Source organism: Hydra viridissima, unplaced genomic scaffold (genome assembly GCF_058129835.1).
Source record: "Hydra viridissima isolate aposymbiotic clone 2 unplaced genomic scaffold, HvirCarnegie_v1 scaffold_9, whole genome shotgun sequence".
Classification (NCBI taxonomy): domain Eukaryota; kingdom Metazoa; phylum Cnidaria; class Hydrozoa; order Anthoathecata; family Hydridae; genus Hydra; species Hydra viridissima.
The window spans coordinates 11,902,382-11,923,633 of record NW_028324308.1 but is presented as its reverse complement, the minus strand read 5'-3'; the positions used below and the strand labels follow the sequence as shown (position 1 = coordinate 11,923,633).

The following is a 21,252-nucleotide window of genomic DNA, read 5'->3' as shown; positions in this document are numbered from 1 at the left end:
TAAACTGCATTTTTAGCATAATGTTGGCTTTTAGTAAATAAATAAAAGCATTAAGTTCCAATAATGAAACTACCTATTATTCATTTTTAACAATAGACACCAACGTGAAGGTAAGCCAAGCAGTCTATCAACACAAAACATCACAACAAAAACACATAACAATAGAATATTTACACCCTTGATCCTAAAATCCAGCGAAAATAACAAACCAAATTAAAATATGAAAGGCAAAAGTAGAAAACCAATTTAAAGTTAACTATATATTTATCTTTTTACTAAACATATAACTACATAAAAGTATATTTGTTTTTATATTCAATATTAGTTATTCCATTAATTCAAGTTTAGGACATTAAAACACCCTAGATTTAAAGATCAAGGTTGCATACTCTCCCATACACATTACGCTAAAAATTAACAGACATTATTGTGTTTCCAGAATAATTAAAAAAGGCTAGACAACACAACCTAGCTCTAAAGCAGTAACACCGCATGACACTAAATGCTGCCAAGTCACACCTCTGCTATAAGTACACCGCTTGGCTGGCAAGGTTATCAATCTTGCTCAATATAATGCCAACTCACACCACTTTGAAAACATGGAAACAACATAATTTAAACATATATACAGCTATAAACAAATATGGTTTCATATAACACATATAAACATATTAAATGACAGGTATATTTATCAAAAACTATGAAAAAAATATTAAAGTAATAAAAAAAATATAACATTATTTGTGTAACACTTTTCACCTACCATACCTTGAATGAGATGTTTATCAATTTTGAAAAACAAACTATTAAATGCCCTAGTTCTTGAACAAGCAACATATAGTTGACCATGAGAGAAACACGGTTTTTTGAGATATACCCCAACTCTATCAAATGTTTGACCTTGACTTTTATTAATTGTCATTGAATAAACCAATCTGACAGGAAACTGACGACGTTTCAGAACGAAAGGTTAATTAGAATCTGATGGAGGCAACTGAATTTGAAAAACAAAAACCCATTTACCACCAGAAACACCTGTCAAAACCTCTGCATCAATATAATTATTTTGAAGAGCAAAAACTTTCGTTCGAGTACCATAGCATAACCCAGCTTTGAGATCTAAATTTCTAAGTAGCATAATTACACAACCAATTTTCAACTTTAAACAATGAGGTAGCATACCTGAAGGAGTTAAGCTGTTCAAAAACTCAACAGGAAAGTTATTTCTTTCATTAAGGTCATCAGTATCAATTTGATCAGCACTTAAATAAATTTTGACCTCACCCAGCAGACATTCAAGCACTTCTTCGTTGATTAATAATGAATCAACATTAGTTGATGTTAAAATCACGCGTTTAGAATAATCATTTTGATCAGCATCTCCAAAAATCTTTTCAACAACTGATTCATTTTCTCTAATGCACTGATTTGGTATTTCAATGCATCCTTTAAAAGGATCCTCCTCTTTGACAGGTATTGTTCCATTCCCAAGTTTTAGTAGCCATTGGGAAAATTCACTTTCCCCAACTCGTACTCTCATATTTTCAGTTAATGCAAACTTCTGCACCCATCGCCAAAGCAAAGAACATTTTACACACAATTCTACTATTTCAGCTGGTTGTGTTTATACACAATTCTACTATTTCAGTTGTTGAACATTTTCATCAAAATTTTCTAGATTTAAGCCAATAAACTCATCAATAACAGGCAGATTGTAATCAGCCAGCATTTTACCACTTTGATTAATAATCTTTTCAATTTGATGAAGAGTAGCTTGTTCAGCTATTAGAAGTGGGATTGAGCGGTGAATGAAATCTTCCATCATAAAAGCTTTGCATGTATTCCAGAGATGTAAAGGATTGTCAGATTCACAAAAGGTGTGAATAATTGAAAACAACTGTCTAACTTGCTTTGCCATTACGTGTTAAAACTGCCTCAGGAAGAGTATTCTGCCATTCAGTGTCATCTTGCAACAAACCTTTCAAAACACATGCTTCACAAAACATTTCAAGGACAATGTCATTAACAGTACACACATCCTCCCAAGATGTTGCTCTTTTGCTTGCAAAAGTAACAGTTTAAGAAAATACAATTCTCCAGTTGGGTTAACTTTATACATTCTTACTATCACCTTATTACCACCCCTTTGTCTAACCTTCCATTTACAATGTTTATCATCAAATATAAAGTCATAAGGAATGTCTACATAAGAATAGAAATGTGCTCTTTCATTTTCAGTATTTAACTTAAATCATGCCGTTAGGTGCGTATCACGTTGAGCTGCACAATCTAAAGCCATTTGTTCTGCTCCTTCTCTAAAATACAATAATTGATTTTCAGGTAGATGTTTACCAAGTCACAGCACTTTGAAAACACAGAAACAACATAATATAAACATATGTTCCAACTATAAACACAATAAATGTGTTTAAATATGTATATAAGGTTAAATATATACCTTATAAACATATTTAAACACATTTTTAAAACAATTATATAACACATGTTAACACATACACAAACAATAAAAACACTTTAAATTATTGTACTACTTTACATTATTGTAAAAACACATTGATAAAACAACTATAAAGCACTTATTACCTGTAATTGAATTGCGTGAAGAAACTATTTACGGCGGATTTTATTGACGTAGTTTATTTGATATGTTGTAAATATAGTTTAAGCGGTTTATTTTATGAGCATATTTGAGGTTCTTTGTATAGTATAAATTGAAGGAAAACTTTTTGTAAAGGGGGGAATTTTAAGGAGAAGAGAAAATGTAGAGCTGAAACGTTGTGTTCGCTGCGAGAAAACAACAAGCTAACCGGGCACATGATGGAGTCATCTTCGAATAATTTGAACATCTTTGAAAAATACGATGGTATATCCGATCCCGCAATTTAGTCGCAGCGAACAAAAGTTGTTGCAGAGAAGCAACGCGTTGAGTTGACAGTGCTCTTTCCAGTTTTGTTGCGAAGTAATACTTAGTCTTCGATTGTTTGTGAGTAGAAGATAAGAAGGATGTGAAGAGAATCGAAGATGTCTATTTATCGAGTTTTTCCTTTGGATGCCTACGTGGCATGAGTTGTGTACGAAGCAGAAGATGAGAGATGAGGAACAAATGGATGTCTCTTTTGCTGATCTAAAACGTTTCTCGTGTTTGGCAGAGTAGCCTGACGAGAGGGTGCGACTGGCGTTGTAGTTGGATTGCCAGAAGCGGTATTTGAGATTTGGATCCGCAAAAGAAACAATTGTTGTGATGTTCCGCAAAGCAAGAGTTGCTTTGAATTAAATGTGATCCCGAAGGATCAAGGAGGAGTGTAATTGAATTGCGTGAAGAAACTATTTACGGCGGATTTGATTGACGTAGTTTATTTGATATGTTGTAAATATAGTTTAAGCGGTTTATTTTATGAGCATATTTGAGGTTCTTTGTATAGTATAAATTGAAGGAAAACTTTTTGTAAAGGGGGGAATTTTAAGGAGAAGAGAAAATGTAGAGCTGAAACGTTGTGTTCGCTGCGAGAAAACAACATTACCACATACATTTAAAGCATATATGCAAACAATAAACGTGTGCAAACAAAAATTTTAAAAATGACATGAGAAAATTTAAAAAGATTCAAAATATATATTTACAAAAAATACTCTTTACCTTCTTTTTTTTTTTTCTTCATAAGAACTGTAATCCTCATAACAAAATTTAACCTTTACATGCAATAACATGTGACATGCCATGTCAGTGTTGGCAAAAAATTTTAATTTATTTTTCTAAATTTTCTAAAAAACAACAAAAATAGTTAATCGCATAACAGAAATTTCAAAGTAGTAATAACCATTTTATGGAAATAGCATTAGTAAAACTTTAAATAACACCAATACCCTATTTTCCTTCTTAAAAAAAATGCTGAAAGAAAAACTAAAACAAAATAAGTGTAAACGATTTAAAAATTAAAATCCTTTCTACTTTATCTAATTAAAATTTAAATCCTTTCTACTTTACCCAATAAAAATGTATATATAACTAATTTATATACTTACTTCAATTATAAGATGATCTTAGCGGTGATTATTTATCTTCATATGATTCTTTATGTAATATATCTAAACTAATAATTAAATTCCAAATCTAAACAAATAATTTAATTCCAAAAGGAAAAAAGTTTCAACTCGCTTAAGAGATCTTTCTCCAATGGCCGCGTGCAACGGAAAAACACGCTCTCTCAAAGACTAGTAACTAATGACGAAACGACGTTAAACATTAAACGTTAAACACTAAACGTTTCTGTAGGACTTATTTAATAATAATAATAATAATAATAATAATAATAATAATAATAATAATAATAATAATAATAATAATAATAATAATAATAATAATAATAATAATAATAATAATAGTAATAATAATAATAATAATAATAATAATAATAATAATATTAATAATAATAATAATAATAATAATAATAATAAAAATAATAATAATAATAATAATATAAATAATAATAATAATAATAATAATGATAATAATAATAATAATAATGATAACAATAAAAGTAATAATAATAATAATAATAATAATAATAATAATAATAATAATAAATAATTAATAATAATAGTAATAATAATAATAAATAATTAATAATAATAGTAATAATAATAATAATAATAATAATAATAATAATAATAATAATAATAATAAATAATTAATAATAATAGTAATAATAATAATAATAAATAATTAATAATAATAGTAATAATAATAATAATAATAATAATAATAATAATAATAATAATAATAATAAATAATTAATAATAATAGTAATAATAATAATAATAAATAATTAATAATAATAGTAATAATAATAATAATAATAATAATAATAATAATAATAATAAATAACTAATAATAATAATAACAATAATAATAATAATAACAATAAAAATAATAATAATAATAATAAAAATAAAAATAAACTATTATTAATAAAAATAAATTATTATTATAATAAAAATTATTATTTATATTACTATTGTTATTATTATTGTTATTGTTATTATTCTTCTTCTTCTTCTTCTTCTTATTATTATTATTCTTCTTCTTCTTCTTCTTCTTATTATTATTATTATTATTATTATTAATTATTTATTATTATTATTATTATTATTATTACTTTTATTGTTATAATTATTATTATTATCATCATTATTATTATTATTATTATTATTATTATTATTATTATTATTATTATTATTATTATTATTATTATTATTATTATTATTATTATTATTATTATTATTGTTATTATTATTATTATTATTATTATTATTATTATTATTATTATTATTTTTTTATTATTATAATTATTATTATTATTATTATTATTATTATTATTATTATTATTATTATTATTATTATTATTATTATTATTATTATTATTATTATTATTATTAAATAAGTCCTACAGAAACCTTTAACGTTTAATGTTTAACGTCGTTTCGTCATTAGTTACTAGTCTTTGAGAGAGCGTGTTTTTCCCAGGGCTGTTGAGTCGGAGTCGGAGTCGTGGAGTCGGAGTCGGAGGAGCTCATTTTTGCTGGAGTCGGAGTCGGAAAAATTGTACCGACTCCGACTCCGGTTTAAAAAAATTCTCTCAAAGTTTCATAATTTTCATAAGGATTTTATAGATGTTACAAAACTACAAGTCTCAGGATGGTCTGAAAGCTGTAGAATATCCAGACACAATGGGAATTGTAGTTTGCAACAACTGGAGGACAAGGAGTTTGATATGTTGTTTTAAGGCCTTTAAAACAGTGATAAGCAATAGGGTATTTTGCTGCTTATCACTAAGAATCATATATCACCTCCCTTGCGCTCTCCTCTACCTTCCCTTAAACTATATAACTTCATAATCCCCTATCTCCCGACTTAAACAATAGTAGAATTGTGTATAAACACAACCAGCTGAAATAGTAGAATTGTGTGTAAAATGTTCTTTGCTTTGGCGATGGGTGCAGAAGTTTGCATTAACTGAAAATATGAGAGTACGAGTTGGGGAAAGTGAATTTTCCCAATGGCTACTAAAACTTGGGAATGGAACAATACCTGTCAAAGAGGAGGATCCTTTTAAAGGATGCATTGAAATACCAAATCAGTGCATTAGAGAAAATGAATCAGTTGTTGAAAAGATTTTTGGAGATGCTGATCAAAATGATTATTCTAAACGCGTGATTTTAACATCAACTAATGTTGATTCATTATTAATCAACGAAGAAGTGCTTGAATGTCTGCTGGGTGAGGTCAAAATTTATTTAAGTGCTGATCAAATTGATACTGATGACCTTAATGAAAGAAATAACTTTCCTGTTGAGTTTTTGAACAGCTTAACTCCTTCAGGTATGCTACCTCATTGTTTAAAGTTGAAAATTGGTTGTGTAATTATGCTACTTAGAAATTTAGATCTCAAAGCTGGGTTATGCTATGGTACTCGAACGAAAGTTTTTGCTCTTCAAAATAATTATATTGATGCAGAGGTTTTGACAGGTGTTTCTGGTGGTAAATGGGTTTTTGTTTTTCAAATTCAGTTGCCTCCATCAGATTCTAATTAACCTTTCGTTCTGAAACGTCGTCAGTTTCCTGTCAGATTGGTTTATTCAATGACAATTAATAAAAGTCAAGGTCAAACATTTGATAGAGTTGGGGTATATCTCAAAAAACCGTGTTTCTCTCATGGTCAACTATATGTTGCTTGTTCAAGAACTAGGGCATTTAATAGTTTGTTTTTCAAAATTGATAAACATCTCATTCAAGGTATGGTAGGTGAAAAGTGTTACACAAATAATGTTATATTTTTTTTATTACTTTAATATTTTTTTCATAGTTTTTGATAAATATACCTGTCATTTAATATGTTTATATGTGTTATATGAAACCATATTTGTTTATAGCTGTATATATGTTTAAATTATGTTGTTTCCATGTTTTCAAAGTGGTGTGAGTTGGCATTATATTGAGCAAGATTGATAACCTTGCCAGCCAAGCGGTGTACTTATAGCAGAGGTGTGACTTGGCAGCATTTAGTGTCATGCGGTGTTACTGCTTTAGAGCTAGGTTGTGTTGTCTAGCCTTTTTTAATTATTCTGGAAACACAATAATGTCTGTTAATTTTTAGCGTAATGTGTATGGGAGAGTATGCAACCTTGATCTTTAAATCTAGGGTGTTTTAATGTCCTAAACTTGAATTAATGGAATAACTAATATTGAATATAAAAACAAATATACTTTTATGTAGTTATATGTTTAGTAAAAAGATAAATATATAGTTAACTTTAAATTGGTTTTCTACTTTTGCCTTTCATATTTTAATTTGGTTTGTTATTTTCGCTGGATTTTAGGATCAAGGGTGTAAATATTCTATTGTTATGTGTTTTTGTTGTGATGTTTTGTGTTGATAGACTGCTTGGCTTACCTTCACGTTGGTGTCTATTGTTAAAAATGAATAATAGGTAGTTTCATTATTGGAACTTAATGCTTTTATTTATTTACTAAAAGCCAACATTATGCTAAAAATGCAGTTTATATCTTAATTTGATTTTATATATATATATATATATATATATATATATATATATATATATATATATATATATATATATTAGTATTGTTAATCCTTACATTTTCGATAAATGTTTATATTAACTGCCATGTCAAAATAGGTTACTATAAATAGGTAAATCGATTTTCAGTTTTTATGTGGTGTTTTTTTTTCCTTTAAGATTTACGATTGACGCATTTATACGATTTATAAAAAAAAACCTGATTACCTTTTATTGTAAATTTTTGTCAGTTAAAATGATATAAATATATACAATTAGTTCAATTTTCTCTATTTTATGCCTAATAATTTGTTGTACGTAACTTAAGGAATATTTTTAAACGGGGGGTAAATATTGTAGTTTTGCGCATTTTTCAAATATCGAGTTACTTAAACTTTATGAGGTGTTCAACTAATTAATTAGCTTAGTTTGCATTTGCAACACTTTTGAGGAAAGAAAAAATTCTTATATATGTTAAATTCTTATATATATTAAAAAGAAAAAAATCTTATACATGTAAATCATTGTTTTACATTTTATTATTCTGGTGAAAGGTCTCCATCAAAAACTTGATTACTCTTAATAAAAGTAACTCTATTCTCCTGACCACCATTCTGGCAAAAACGGGGAAGGGAGGTCCTTTATTAGTGTCAAAATATTTAAGAGAATTAAATTTCAAGTAACAAAAGGAATTTTTAGTAAATGGTAGCAAATTACCGTTTATTAAAAATTGTTTAAAACAAAAGATTTGTAACAATGTGCAACGAGCGTGGTTCGCAAAAAAAAAGATATTCTGACTATCCAATAAAAATATTTCAAAATATTTTTCTGAGCAGCGATACATAAAATGAGTATGGCTTTGCTATTAATCAAGAAGATTATTCTCTTTTACTTGAAAATATTTATAACGAAATTGAAATAGTTGTGGCTGATTTTATTGAGATAGATCTTCAAGAGTTAGCAGACTTGTTATCAGAGGATTTTGAATTGGAGGTCATATCACCAGCAATTTCTGCAGAGAAGCTGATTGCAGAATTAGAAACTAAAATGCTGAAAAAAAAAACAGAAGAACGCTTAATAACCAAATTTACGTGTCCGAAAAGTCGCAATAAATTTTTTAGAGAATCGAATTTTAAAAAGCATGAAAAGAAATGTTACATTCGTACTTAAGTTGTGTTTATACTCACATGTTGTGGAACTTAACGTCTAAACTGGTGCTAATTTATATTTGCAAATACTCCCAGATTATGAAAATATTGTAATAATTCTTAATTTTGATTTTAGAAATTATTCAAAACTGTAAATTGTTGTACTGTACTATTGAACTTCCATATAGAAGAATGCAAGTTGTCTTTGTTACATTTATTACATATACTGGTGTAAGAAAATGTACACAGTTAAAAGATGGCTAGTTAAAGGAAATAGATGATTGACTTTCGTTACTCTTTAACCTGGATTCCATCAGAGGCAAGTTAGTACAGTAGATGGTACTAAAATCACAACAGACTTCTGACCATATTAATGAGCAATCTTTATGTCTAATAACTTTAAAGTTTTCAACTGTATTGCCTTCTTTTGTTTCAATTATTCCAACATCCTCATTTGATGTGCTTCGGAAATTTTTAAAATCAGAAAATTTATTTCTTATTAGTAAAAAAGATAGTGGAAGTCATTATTACATTAAAGAAGTTTATGCATGAAATGTTGTAGAGTATGATAATAGCAGATTGAAGATTTAGTAGATCTGGAAGAGATTTGTCAATATTAATAGATAATGGTACTTCACGATTTAAAAAAATTAATCTCCACATGCCATTTGATTGGCGAGAACTATTGATTTTAACTATTACAAAATAATTTTTGTTATTTTCATTGTAACAGTCAAAACCATGTTTTGATGCAAATGCTTTTAACTGTTGATGAATACTTATCACATGTACTTTTTTATTTCTTCCAACTCTTGTGAGTTTGTTACATACATAACAGGTTTCTGTTTGTTCAGAAAAAGTGAAGAATTTATCATTCCTCTCAGCTTCAAATCCTTTTTTTGAATTTAAATCTAGCCTGCATAAGACCATATAAAATGATTTGATAAAATATTCAGGATGAACTTTTTGATTGTCTGAGGTTATATCCAGCTTGTAAAAACTAAGAGTTGCTTGTTTAAAGATAACAACAGGTTTTAACTGATAGTGACTATCCTGTTTTATTATGCAGCCACACTTTCCGGATAAATGTTTTAAATATTCCTAATGAAGACTCATTATTTCTCCAGTAATGAGATAATAGATTTGAATATAAGATTACTTCTTTTAATATATCTAGAAAAGGTTAAAAATAAGGTTGTATACCATTTGTAGAAGGCTCAATAATATGCAACGAAAGGTATGGTCATATTATTTTTATTAACATATTGTTACTATTAGTAACAACAATAACAATAAAAATGATAAGATCATTATAAGTTAAAGAAGCTTTACATGGCTGACTGTTTAAAAATGCTCATTAAAAATACATCCTTAATATTTCTTTCCAACTTCTGAAATCAATAGTTTTTTATGAACTTTAAGATGATTTTAGTAATAATACCTTTAGACAAAATGCGATTTAGGTATCGAAAATAAGAAAATTTATAACTAGGACGTTCGCGAAAAAAAAAAAAAAAAAAACTAATTCAAGAGAAAAAAAAAGCGAGGCAAATAAGTTCGACATTTCCGACTAAAATAAGAAATACTCTCTGATTTGAACCTTAAAGTGGGGAGCATAATCGGAGAGTGGGGTGAAAAGAACACTGAAAATCTCTTACTCAATCTTTAAACTATGTCATAGCAATTTTAATTTAACAAGGAAAATTTGTTTCACTTTACTCTATCCATTCTAGTAAACCAAAAATAGGCTTTTTGTAAAAGCCTAGTTTTAGACGTCAAAGTTTAAACACAGTTAAATTTTTATTAAGCAAAGTTCATAGCTCAAACCAACCTTTTTCAGATTTGTGAACTATTCTTGATTAATTTTTTTGTCTTTTATAACCATAAGCTTCAGTAAATGCATAATTATAATGGGTTTACTAAGTGAGGTTTTTTGACGGAAATTTGACGGGTAGAAGTCGGAATATCTGTATCATGAATTTAGAAAATTGACGGTAACACGCAGTTTTTAGCTAATTGGCGGCACCTTTGATCTATAACAATGCATTGAACGTCCATCTATTAATACGTCCTTGGTATAAGTGAGCAAAAGAAATTTTCACCTGATCGGCGCGCGCATACGGGAAATTCAGAAGGGACCCAAATAAACCTTGTTGGAAAATACCAGATTTAACCCGCACTAGATATCCAGATTAAAACCGTACGGATTCCATATTGTACCATATGGAATCCTTACGGTTTTAATCTGGATATCTAGTGGATATTTAGTTTTCAAAAAACACTAGGTTCTTCCTAGCAAGCATAACGTTATGCTTGCTAGGACGAACCTAGTGTTTTTTGAAAACTAAATGGAATAGTGAAATCCATTATCAATTTTTTATTTTGTCGAAAAAATCATTTCTATATGTGACAAAGTTGCTTTTGTAGATTTTATTTGTTTACACTTTATATTGTCATTTTTTAATTTTTTTATCCCTTCCAATGGTTGCACATAAAATGGTGCAGCTAAGTTAATGATTTAATGCAGAAAAATATATTATAATTATGCGCATTACACAAAAATAAATGTTATTTCATTTACTTGCTCGTAGCCTCTCTTGTTTGTTGTTGAAAGTTGCTGAAAGTGATGGATATTTTGGTAATAATCATAATCATTTAGATATTTTTACAAATTTCCTTGAATGAAATGAGAAAAGTTTCCTGGAATGTTGTGTTCAGAAGACATCAAAGAAATCAAAGTGCTCTAAAGCTTCATTCTACATTTATACGAACTTCTTCGGATGGGAGAAGCATCTTTTTAATCCAAAAGAAAGTATAAAATTTACAAGAAGGTATTTCGCGTCAAAATCTTGCAATAGTTAAAGATGCTCCTGAGTTAAACGTTATTAAGAATGAAATTATATTCATCAAAGACTTGAATATCTATATTTTTCAAAAACTTGGATGAACTTGATAAAGTTGTAATCTTAGCTTACATCCATATTTTATAGGAAGGAAATATTTTTAAATAATAAAAGGTTTATGTTTTAGTTGAAAACTAACCCAAGAAATTGCCCAAATTTAAGGCGGAAAAAGTTAACTAAAATGGAAGTTTTACATTCTATTGTGTCATGTTTAGCCTTTTGTTGAATATCTTAAGAATGGGCAAGCAAACTTTGCCAAAGAGTGTGCAGAGACATTTTGTTCTAAATTTAAACCTTACGAAGTTGGTTTAAACTTGTAGAAAAGCAAATATGCTTTTTTTTGGGGGGTAGCCTCCTCTGTTGCACGTTTTAATGGAAGTAAAATATAATTTAGTGATTAATAAATTTAAATAAACTTAAAAAATAGCATTTTATTAGTTAATACTTAATTAGTGATGAAAGTTTCGATCAATTAAAATGCTATAAAATCTGGTAGCTCTTTAGTTTATATCTGAACTAGTATCCCTTAGATTTCTAGGTCATAGGTTTATCAACCGTTATGTAAAAAAATGTCTACTCTGCTGCATCAAAAGAAATTTTTTTAGGTGTTTAAACATTTTGTTTTTCCCAAATGTTGTTTTTATTGTCATCTTTACCAAATATTTTTTTAATACCAAATATTTTTTTAAAACATTACTTCGTTGTTACTAAAATCTCTTTCTATTAAATATTTTTAAAATATTTTTTTCTGAGATTTTTTTCAATATTCAAAAACTAGAATGTTTACAAAATTGAATGTGAATTAATGAAAAAAATACATGAAAGTTACGACTGACTTTTTACCTATTAATAAAAAAGATTAGACTTAACGTACCTTCTCGTAATTCGACATAACTACACGTTTGTAATCCAGATGTCTTGCTAAAACATTACGTTTTTACTTCCTATCGGAAAAATAATAAAATCTTTTCAAAGTCGAATTTTTTTAAACGTCTTTTTGGAGTCTAACGGTCACAAAATGCTTTTTGTATTCCCGAAGACGTTTATAAAAAAAGGGGCCATAAAATATGAAAAAAAAAGAAAATATTTGATGGAAATTGTGTTATAAGTTATTTTCCCGTAAAATACGGTTTTTTTAAGTAATAAAAAAAAGATCTTTTTTTGCACTCATAGGATTCCACGAATTTTAGAGTTATTTATAGGTATAATTGACCTAAACGAAATCATTTGAACCAAAAGACTCAATTAACGTGGATAGGTCAGCTTGTCATTCAAAATATTTTCGAAATCAAAACATTCAAGAATACTTTTAACTATTCAAATATTTAAACAAAATATTCAAATATTTAAACAAAATATTGAAACCTGTTTAAGATTATTGATATTTATTTAGTAAAAACATTTCTATACAAGTGAAAATTTTGATCAAGCAATATTAATTTCGAGTTAATCTTGTTTAAAGGATATAAATAGTTTTATAAAAAAAACAATAATAAATAGAGATAGAGATTATTTTTTATTGGTAAAGTGCGGAGAAAAAAATATATATAAAAAAAATTTTTATATCTTAAAAATTTAAAAACTATTATAAATCTTTAAAATGCATGACGTTAAGACTTTCTACGTCTAAAGAACTCTCTTCGATTGTATTGTTATTTTTTTCCACAATATTTTCCAGTACTATATCTTCTTCCTCAGTTAATCCAGCTTTCAGGAACTTTATTTTCGAAGTGTCTCCTATCAATTCTTTGTTTTGAGGCGTCGGTTCAATCTTTGTTGACAAAGAACTTGCGTCATTGTTTGTCAAAACTTCGTCAAAGACAATCAAGCCGGCATTTAGAAATTTCCTCTTTATGGATTCGCGTGAAAAGTTGACAAAACGAAGAGCGATTCCTTTTTTTGATAATTCTTCTCTCAAAAACTCAAAGTTTTTCAGGATTGTAAAATCAACTCGCACCATAGTAGACATGTCTAGGAATAACGTTTGAATATCACTAAAATTGTTTACCTCAGAATAAATAGTTTTATTCACTGCGTCCACCCCAGGATACGTCAAGTTTTCCATTAGTAAAAGAGTGACAGATTTACCCACATCATCTTTTTCGAGAAAGTACTTTGGACGTGCTTCACGGGAAAGCATTATAATTATTGCTATGCCAGTTCCTGACATAACTCCGTATTCTAGTTTATAAAAGCTTGTGCCGAAAGCAGCTAAAAATGGAAGCAAATCCCATTTGTGTAATTTCCAAATGCTTCTTGTTATGCTCATTTCAACCATTGTGAGCACAGCCATAAGCATCATCGCTCCTAAAGCCGCCGAAGGAATATAATAAAAAGCTGGAGTCATCGTCTCAAGAGCAATCAATGCGATTATTCCAGATATGGCACCTGTGCAAAAAAATCTAAGTTTAGATCTTTGAAATTTTGAACTTAATAAGTCAGAAATTTATAATGTTTGTAATCTTGATTTAAACAACTAAACTCGAAATATTTGTTTGTCAACGTTATCTTTCTTTCAAAACTCGCTGTAAAAAACATTTTGACTATTTGGCTTTCCAATCCAAACCCGTTATAAAAAATATTATGGCTATTTGGCTTTCTGATCCAAACCCGTTATAAAAAGTATTATGACTATTTTCTAGCGGCATTTACCTGCAAGAGGAGTTTGGGCACCACTCATAGAGTTTACAGCCGAACGTGTGAAGCTTCCGCCCACAGTCCAACCCCCATAAAAAGAAGCGACGATGTTGCACATTCCGATTGCAATCAACTCTTGTTGTGCTTTCACCTTGTAATTAAACTTCCTGCCAAAGGCTTTCGTTATTGACATTTGCTCGATGAACATAATTACAGGCAATACAAAAAGAGACGCACCAAAACCTTCTACCAATTCACTTGTAGTTTTTACCGTAACATTGCCATTCATCAACGGTTGAAATGGACTCTAAATAGAAAACTCAAACATAATGTATTTACTTTAGGTATAAGCGAACTTGAACTATTTAAACGCGAAATAATTAAAATAAAACTTTGCAAAAATAAAAATTAATGAAAAATGACGGCTTTAAATTATGTTTTCTTTACGGTAGTTATTTAAGATGGTTGAAGAATATGATGAATGGAAAAGGATGTTAAAACGGTTTAAAAAGTATTTAGAGAATGCGAGTATAGTTTTTTTAAAAAAAAACTCTTCAGTTAAGATATGTTTTTAACCGCAATATTTTTTTTCGTCTTAACTTTTTTAAAAAAATTAAGTTGTTAAAAAAAAATTTGGGTTTTTATAAATTGCAAGCTTTTTCTTGTGACGAGTTTTCGATTTTATGTTTACTTGCTAAAAATAGTCATTACAATTGCGCGGTTAACATTTATTTCCTAATGACGACATTTGCGAAAAGAAGTGCATGATGTTTATTAAAATAAAGAATTACTTTCTCTAAAGATTTAAAATGCGCATCACAATTTAATTGTTCTGGGTGCTTGAATCATTTTACATGCTACCATGCTGAGTTACATAGAAAATGAATCACAATAAAAGTTTATCTGCTTATTAAGCGACATCCGCAGAGATTCTGAGGATTTTTACAGGATATTCTAATTTGTGAAGTGATAGAATCATAAACTTGTTTCACATTAAAAAAAAAAAATTTGTTTCAAAGTTTCAAACTTCAAATTCAAAAGGATAATTTACAAGATAATTTAGATTTTTTCTCCATGACAAAATGTATCAAAAAATATGCGCATCTGTGCAAATAAACTATTCTCATACCAGTTCCACTGATATTAAAAAATGTATATGAGCTCAGAGATAAATAAGTTTATTGATATATAAGTTTACTCTATATAAATATAGATTTCAAACTATATATATTATGCATATTTTATTTTATCACATATCGATTTAATGATTTTTTAATGTTTTAAATTCTTTTTCCCATTCGGACGCTTCAAAGCAATTTTCGTTAATAATGTAATTTGTAGATATTCACTGTATGTTTAGGTTTTCGAATTTAATTATATTTAAAAAAAGCATCGTTAATCAAATTGTTTCATTTTAGATTTTAAGTCCTATTTTAAATAGATAACCTTAAAAATGTTTCATGAATACGTCAGAAAATCCCGTCTTAAAAAATATGGCAGTATTTTCTAACCTGATAACGAGGTAGCCCTTTTGGAATTACGCCAGCCATTGAAAACACCTTTTTGTAGCCATTTACGTGAAATATGTAAACAACAATTGTTGCAAAGAGACAAACAAGAGCCATACGAGCCGCACATAAAAACCAAATTGCTTTTTTCATAACTGCTCTCGCTTTGATGTGGGTTGTAGGGTTAGGATCAAACTTTCTGTTTGAAAGCCAAACAAAAAACGCCAGAAAAACAAGGCAGCAAGCGCTCATACTTACGTCCCATTTGTTCGTGAGGCGGATGTTGTCAATGATGTATTTAAGAATCTCAAATACGTTTTGTGGTGCCTTTTTAATTCCAAGCAAGTTAGAAAACTGCGTTACAATGATGGTGATGGCTGTCGCTGATACAAACGCACTGATCACAAGCTGAGGCACATACTTTATCAAAAAGCCTAGTTTAAAAATGCCCATAAGCACTAAAATAACACCAGTCAAAAAACTCAGAAGCGAAGCACCTAACGCTGTGTTTGTTGGATTGAACCTTGATGTATATAAACCCAGAGTCACTGCAGTACCTGCACTAACATCTTTTGATGTGCCAAATATACAATAAATTAAACCAGGTGTCAATGAAGCGTACAAGCCGTTTTGCGGTGGAAGTTTAGCAAGGTTAGCAAATGCAATGCCTTGTGGAATAACAACAACACCGCAAGTCAATCCGGCAATAAGGTCACCGCGTAATTTACTCAAGTTATATTGAGGAAGCCAAACTAATATAGGGAAAAATCTCTTCAACAAAACTACAACATCACTTTTCTTTATGCTTGAGAAGAACATTTTTGAACACTAAAAATAAGAAATATAATAAGAACAAGTTATAAAATTTAAAAATAAACAAGAAAAAATTTATTGAAAAGAAAAAGGTTTTCTTTAACATGCAACGGCGCTTACAATTCGTGAGTCTTCCATGCGCCGTTTATGTTAAAGAAATATACGCCGATTTTATCATTTTCAAACGAAAATTATCACCAACAACTATGGCTTCAAATGATTGACAGCTTAATAGAAACATTTTAAATTGTTTACTGTTTACGTTGTCTGGCGTAATTTGAGAAATCTAATGAAATACGTCGAATTAAAGTAACTAATTGAGATAAGTAATTGGCATAGTTAAAATGTAGATAATTTCGTCTCGTTTATTTATATAAAACACTTTGAATTTTTAAATTTCTCTAAAATATTGCGTGTCGAAGTTTAATTGAACATAATGAGAATCTTAATGACCGTTAAATTTAGGCGATAATGTATCGTTAAAATAACGCGACAACCAAACTAACAACCCATCAAGCTGAATATTGTATTTACATTGTTCAATTTAAATGTATAAATTTGCATTGTAAGCAGGATTTTTTGTTTGCTTTTTTACCTGCGGTCATACTTTGTTCCTTTTTATGAAGCAGCAAGATTGCTTTTAAGTTAACGAAACAAAAGGGTAGTGCGTAAAAATCATATGACTTATTTTTTGTAGTTGGCAAATGATTTTAAAATTAAGCTGCTAAAGCTTTAATTTATATATCTGACACTGTGATGTCTTACTTATAAAATTGTGTAGATGAAATTTGGAATTATTTTGAAGTTCTCACGCAGAACTAAAAACAACTAAACTTAAAAGAAAAAAAGTAATTTAATTCTTCGTTCAGTTTTGCTTTGCAATGATGATCAGATTTCTATTTTTTTTTTTTTTTTTTTATTTTTACTTAGTAATAAATTTGTTTCCAGGACACTTACTTACTGAATACTAAATTCTTGGCTTATGCCTACCCAGATCAAAGCAAGTAATCGTGGAATTAACAATGGCCACTATAAAACTAAGTTAAGGAAGTAATTGGAAATTTTATTTTCTTTTATAAAGGTATTACGAATGTTTATCAAGGAGTTAAACGGTTGCTTTCATTTTCTTTACCTAAAAAAGTTTTCATCCAATCACTAAAAGCAAAAGGTGTACTTGTTTGTATTGGTTTATTAGAGTTAGCAATGAGAGTTGCAAGTTTGTGCTTATTAATGAACTTTTGGAATTTAAAACGCGTTGTCAATATTTATAATTTTCTAGGAGGATGTGCTCACCTGCTGCCACACATTTTTACTTTTATTGTAACAAAAAAGAAGGCTTTTATTTACTAAATCATGGGTTGCTGTTAAGCTTTAAACCAAATTATGAGGTATAAAAGAATTAAAACCGCAGATTTAACTTGACTTTTTGAAATCACTTAAATATATCTTTTGTTCATGTGTTTTTTTTATTTAACATTTAAATTGGTTGATGCATTCCCAAAGACATTTACTAAAACTTATTCAATGCGCTTTTTAGGAATTCCTTCATAGTTAGATGACATTGTCTTTTGATGGCAGTTAAGATATCCGACTAGCATTATAAATAAAGTGTTTTATCACAAAGGAGGGCGGAATACAATAATAACTTATCAATACTCTAATCTTTTCTTCGAAGCAGCAATCTCTCTCACCACTGCTTACCAATTTAAACAGCTGCCTTTGGACGACAATTTTATTGAAAATATCTTAAACTCTTTGTCAATGTATGAATTCTTACTTTGAGATTTTCTAACGTTTACAAATACTTTTTTAAGACATTAAACCAATTTTATCCACGATTATCATTAGTAGACTAACCACGATTATCGTTATTAGACTAACAATTGAATTGTGCGGTAATCATTAAGTTTTATCGAGAAACAAAAAAGAGTTTACATTCTTATCCGTTTTTTAAATTTAAATATTATAAACCTGAAACTGGGCTGCAGCTAAACTACAGTTTTTTTTTTGATTTTTTTTTTATTGCGATAGTTTAACATGTAAAATTTACTCAATCCCAACTTTCTATAGAAAAAATTCTTAAGATTCTTACATAGAAAGTTTAGAAATAAACAACTTTGTTCCCTTAGCGAATAATTGCAACGTGCTCTTCACGGCATAAATGTGTGCTTACAAACATGTATTAACTCTAGTACATAGCAATACCATGGACGTATAAGAGATGGACGTGCAACTTACTGTTTTACATCAAAGAGGCCGCAGAAATCAGCGAGTCATGCTAGTTTCCGACAAACTCTAAGTTTTCACTCATCAACAAAAAAATCTCCTAAAATGGCTGCCCACAGTAATTTGTTTAGTAATTTGCCAACTACTTCACGCGTTGGCAAATTACTAAACAAATTACACCAAGGTAAAGAAAATTAGTTGTCGCCACGAAAAGAGTTTATCATTTTTTCAAGATAAACATTTGTAAATTTGAAAACTTTTTTCGTGTAAACAGAGTCTGTCAATAATAAAATAGATCTGTAAGGATAATTTTAAAACAACTAAAAAAAGTATAACGAAATATAAAAAAGCTGATATAAAACATTTTGTCAAGATTTGATTTTATTTAACTCCTAGGTCCTTCATTCACCAGGGGCCAATGCTATAAACAATTCGAAGTTTTTTTCGAGAAAAAAAATCTTTCGTAAAAACGCAATTTTTCACGTACGAAAAAAAGTTCGTAATCTCGAAGAATTTATCGCTGTTTGTATTTTTTTCGGCCATTGCTATAAAGCATAAAACGTATACGTCACTAAAATTCACGAACTTTTTTATCCGTAATACATAGTAGTTATATAATAGTAATTTTTATTGTAATTTTTATTTATTAGGCCTAATTAATGAATTTTATTAGTCATTAAGTATGCTGTGCTGTCTATTCTACTTTTATGAATATTTTTACATTCTAGTATTTGGTGTTTAAAAAAGCTGTGTAAAATTAAAGTAGGAACATGAATTTAATTTTTTCGGGCGAAGACTTAGATTTCGAAGTTGCAGAAAATTAGCTTCGCCACCGATTGCCTCGAGAGGTTGGTATTTAAAACATTACTTAAAATTACTATATATATATATATATATATATATATATATATATATATATATATATATATATATATATATATATATATGTATATATATATATATATATATAATGATTTTTTATCGAACAAAATCAGAAATCAAACTAAATAGGCGCAGAAATTATATTTTTGTTTTGTTTTTCAATATCATTTTAGTTTAATGGTCGCTTTTTTAACGAAGATGTTTCTGACAACGTTTTTCGAGAGCAGTATCGAGTCCCAAGAGCTGTATTAGATTTTTTAGAAACTAGGCTTAAAGATGATTTGCAACATTATACTAAGCAATTTGCAACATTATACTAAGCATTTCTTCATTTTATTGGCACAAATGTTTTTTTTCATGTTCTCAGAGACTGTCATGGAATCTTTACCAACACAATTTATCGTATTATACAGTGTAGGAGAAGCTATTTTCAATGTTATTAAGTTAATAAAACTATTGGAAGTATATATATATTTACATATATATATATATATATATATATATATATATATATATATATATATATATATATATATATATATATATATATATATATATATATATATATATTTAGATATATATAAAATTGATATATACTATACATTACATCATGTTATCACTGTTAATTTTATATACTGTAATATATCTCTGCTGTTTTTGAATAGAATGATTAAATTGCCATTATTATTACCCTTGTTATATATCATTAGCACTGTTAGTAGCTTACTTTACATTAGTTTATAACTATTTGTATATAAACTCGAATGTAAAATCTTTATTTAGAAATATGATTGATTGATTACATACTTACATTATGTTAATATATACTATATATTACATACTTATACTATAACATTTGTAAATATATATATATACATATATAAAATATAATGTAGCAATACATATTTTTATTTAAATAGTTTGCTAATTAAAACATACAAAGCTTCCCAAGAAGAACCTCTTTGTTTTCTCTGATCTTTATTGCTAGTAACATTTTAAGTTCTTTAGACAGCATTTTATTTTGTTGTGTATTTGTGTATTATTTTGTTGTGTATTTGTGTATTATATGGCATATTTATCAACTCTTTATACTTTTCTTTAGTCAAACACTATGAAAAATTTGTTTAACCAGAATTACTATCGAAAACCTTCATAAATAAGTATGGAATTTTAAATTCATGCATGCATTGTTAACGAAGCACAACAAGGAACTGAATAATCGATTAAATGCAGATTTTAAGTAATTAGTTTTTTATGGAGTTACCAAAATCCTTTTCAGTTTTATCTATAAAATATCTACATAAAAACACAAACAAAGAATGCTCAATGATTTTGAAGCGCTAACGTTGTTCCAAGAATGGCCGCTAAAAATCACGAAGAAAATATCTAAAATTGAGATAAAAAATCTATCTGAAGTTTTTTTTCGAAAAAACGCATTTTTTATCTGAAAAGGCGATTCCCTGGTTCGTTTATAGCATTGGATTTAATAGCGAAGTTTTTATCTTAAAAACGGAATTTTTTGAATGTTTATAGCAA

The 21,252-nt window shown here is 28.2% G+C and overlaps 3 protein-coding genes and 1 long non-coding RNA gene across 6 annotated transcripts; 2 read left to right on the top strand and 2 right to left on the bottom strand.

Annotated features, from left to right (window-relative positions):
* Positions 1-10: 10 nt before the first annotated feature.
* On the bottom strand, positions 11-4,185 carry LOC149884067 (uncharacterized). 2 transcript variants are annotated; one of them, XR_016456014.1, is made up of 3 exons: positions 4,045-4,185; positions 3,659-3,783; positions 1,547-2,315 (listed from the first exon to the last, which is right to left on the bottom strand). XR_016456014.1 is itself a non-coding variant. In XM_090098976.1 (2 exons), exon 2 carries the CDS (start codon positions 1,538-1,540, stop codon positions 971-973), a length of 570 nt encoding a protein of 189 aa, XP_089955102.1. In that variant the 5' UTR covers positions 1,541-2,315; positions 3,659-3,852; the 3' UTR covers positions 11-970. The 2 variants fall into 2 exon arrangements, 1 of the variants encoding a protein (XP_089955102.1); XM_090098976.1 differs by lacking the exon at positions 4,045-4,185 and having other exon boundaries at positions 11-2,315; positions 3,659-3,852.
* A 1,773-nt stretch (positions 4,186-5,958) lies between these two features.
* Positions 5,959-7,572, top strand: LOC149884066 (uncharacterized). Its single transcript, XM_090098193.1, has one exon. It carries the CDS (start codon positions 6,043-6,045, stop codon positions 6,610-6,612), a length of 570 nt encoding a protein of 189 aa, XP_089954319.1. The 5' UTR covers positions 5,959-6,042; the 3' UTR covers positions 6,613-7,572.
* A 5,446-nt stretch (positions 7,573-13,018) lies between these two features.
* On the bottom strand, positions 13,019-16,876 carry LOC149884065 (sodium-independent sulfate anion transporter-like). Its single transcript, XM_090098344.1, has 4 exons — positions 16,729-16,876; positions 15,799-16,623; positions 14,303-14,594; positions 13,019-14,038 (listed from the first exon to the last, which is right to left on the bottom strand). Exons 1-4 carry the CDS (start codon positions 16,744-16,746, stop codon positions 13,236-13,238), a joined length of 1,938 nt encoding a protein of 645 aa, XP_089954470.1. The 5' UTR covers positions 16,747-16,876; the 3' UTR covers positions 13,019-13,235.
* Positions 16,877-17,564: 688 nt separating this feature from the next.
* LOC149884064 (uncharacterized) lies at positions 17,565-20,148 on the top strand. Of its 2 annotated transcripts, XR_016455814.1 has the most exons (4): positions 17,565-17,996; positions 18,146-18,371; positions 19,563-19,682; positions 19,890-20,148. It is a non-coding gene; the product is annotated as an uncharacterized LOC149884064 (long non-coding RNA). The 2 variants fall into 2 exon arrangements; XR_016455813.1 differs by having other exon boundaries at positions 17,580-18,371.
* Positions 20,149-21,252: the final 1,104 nt, after the last annotated feature.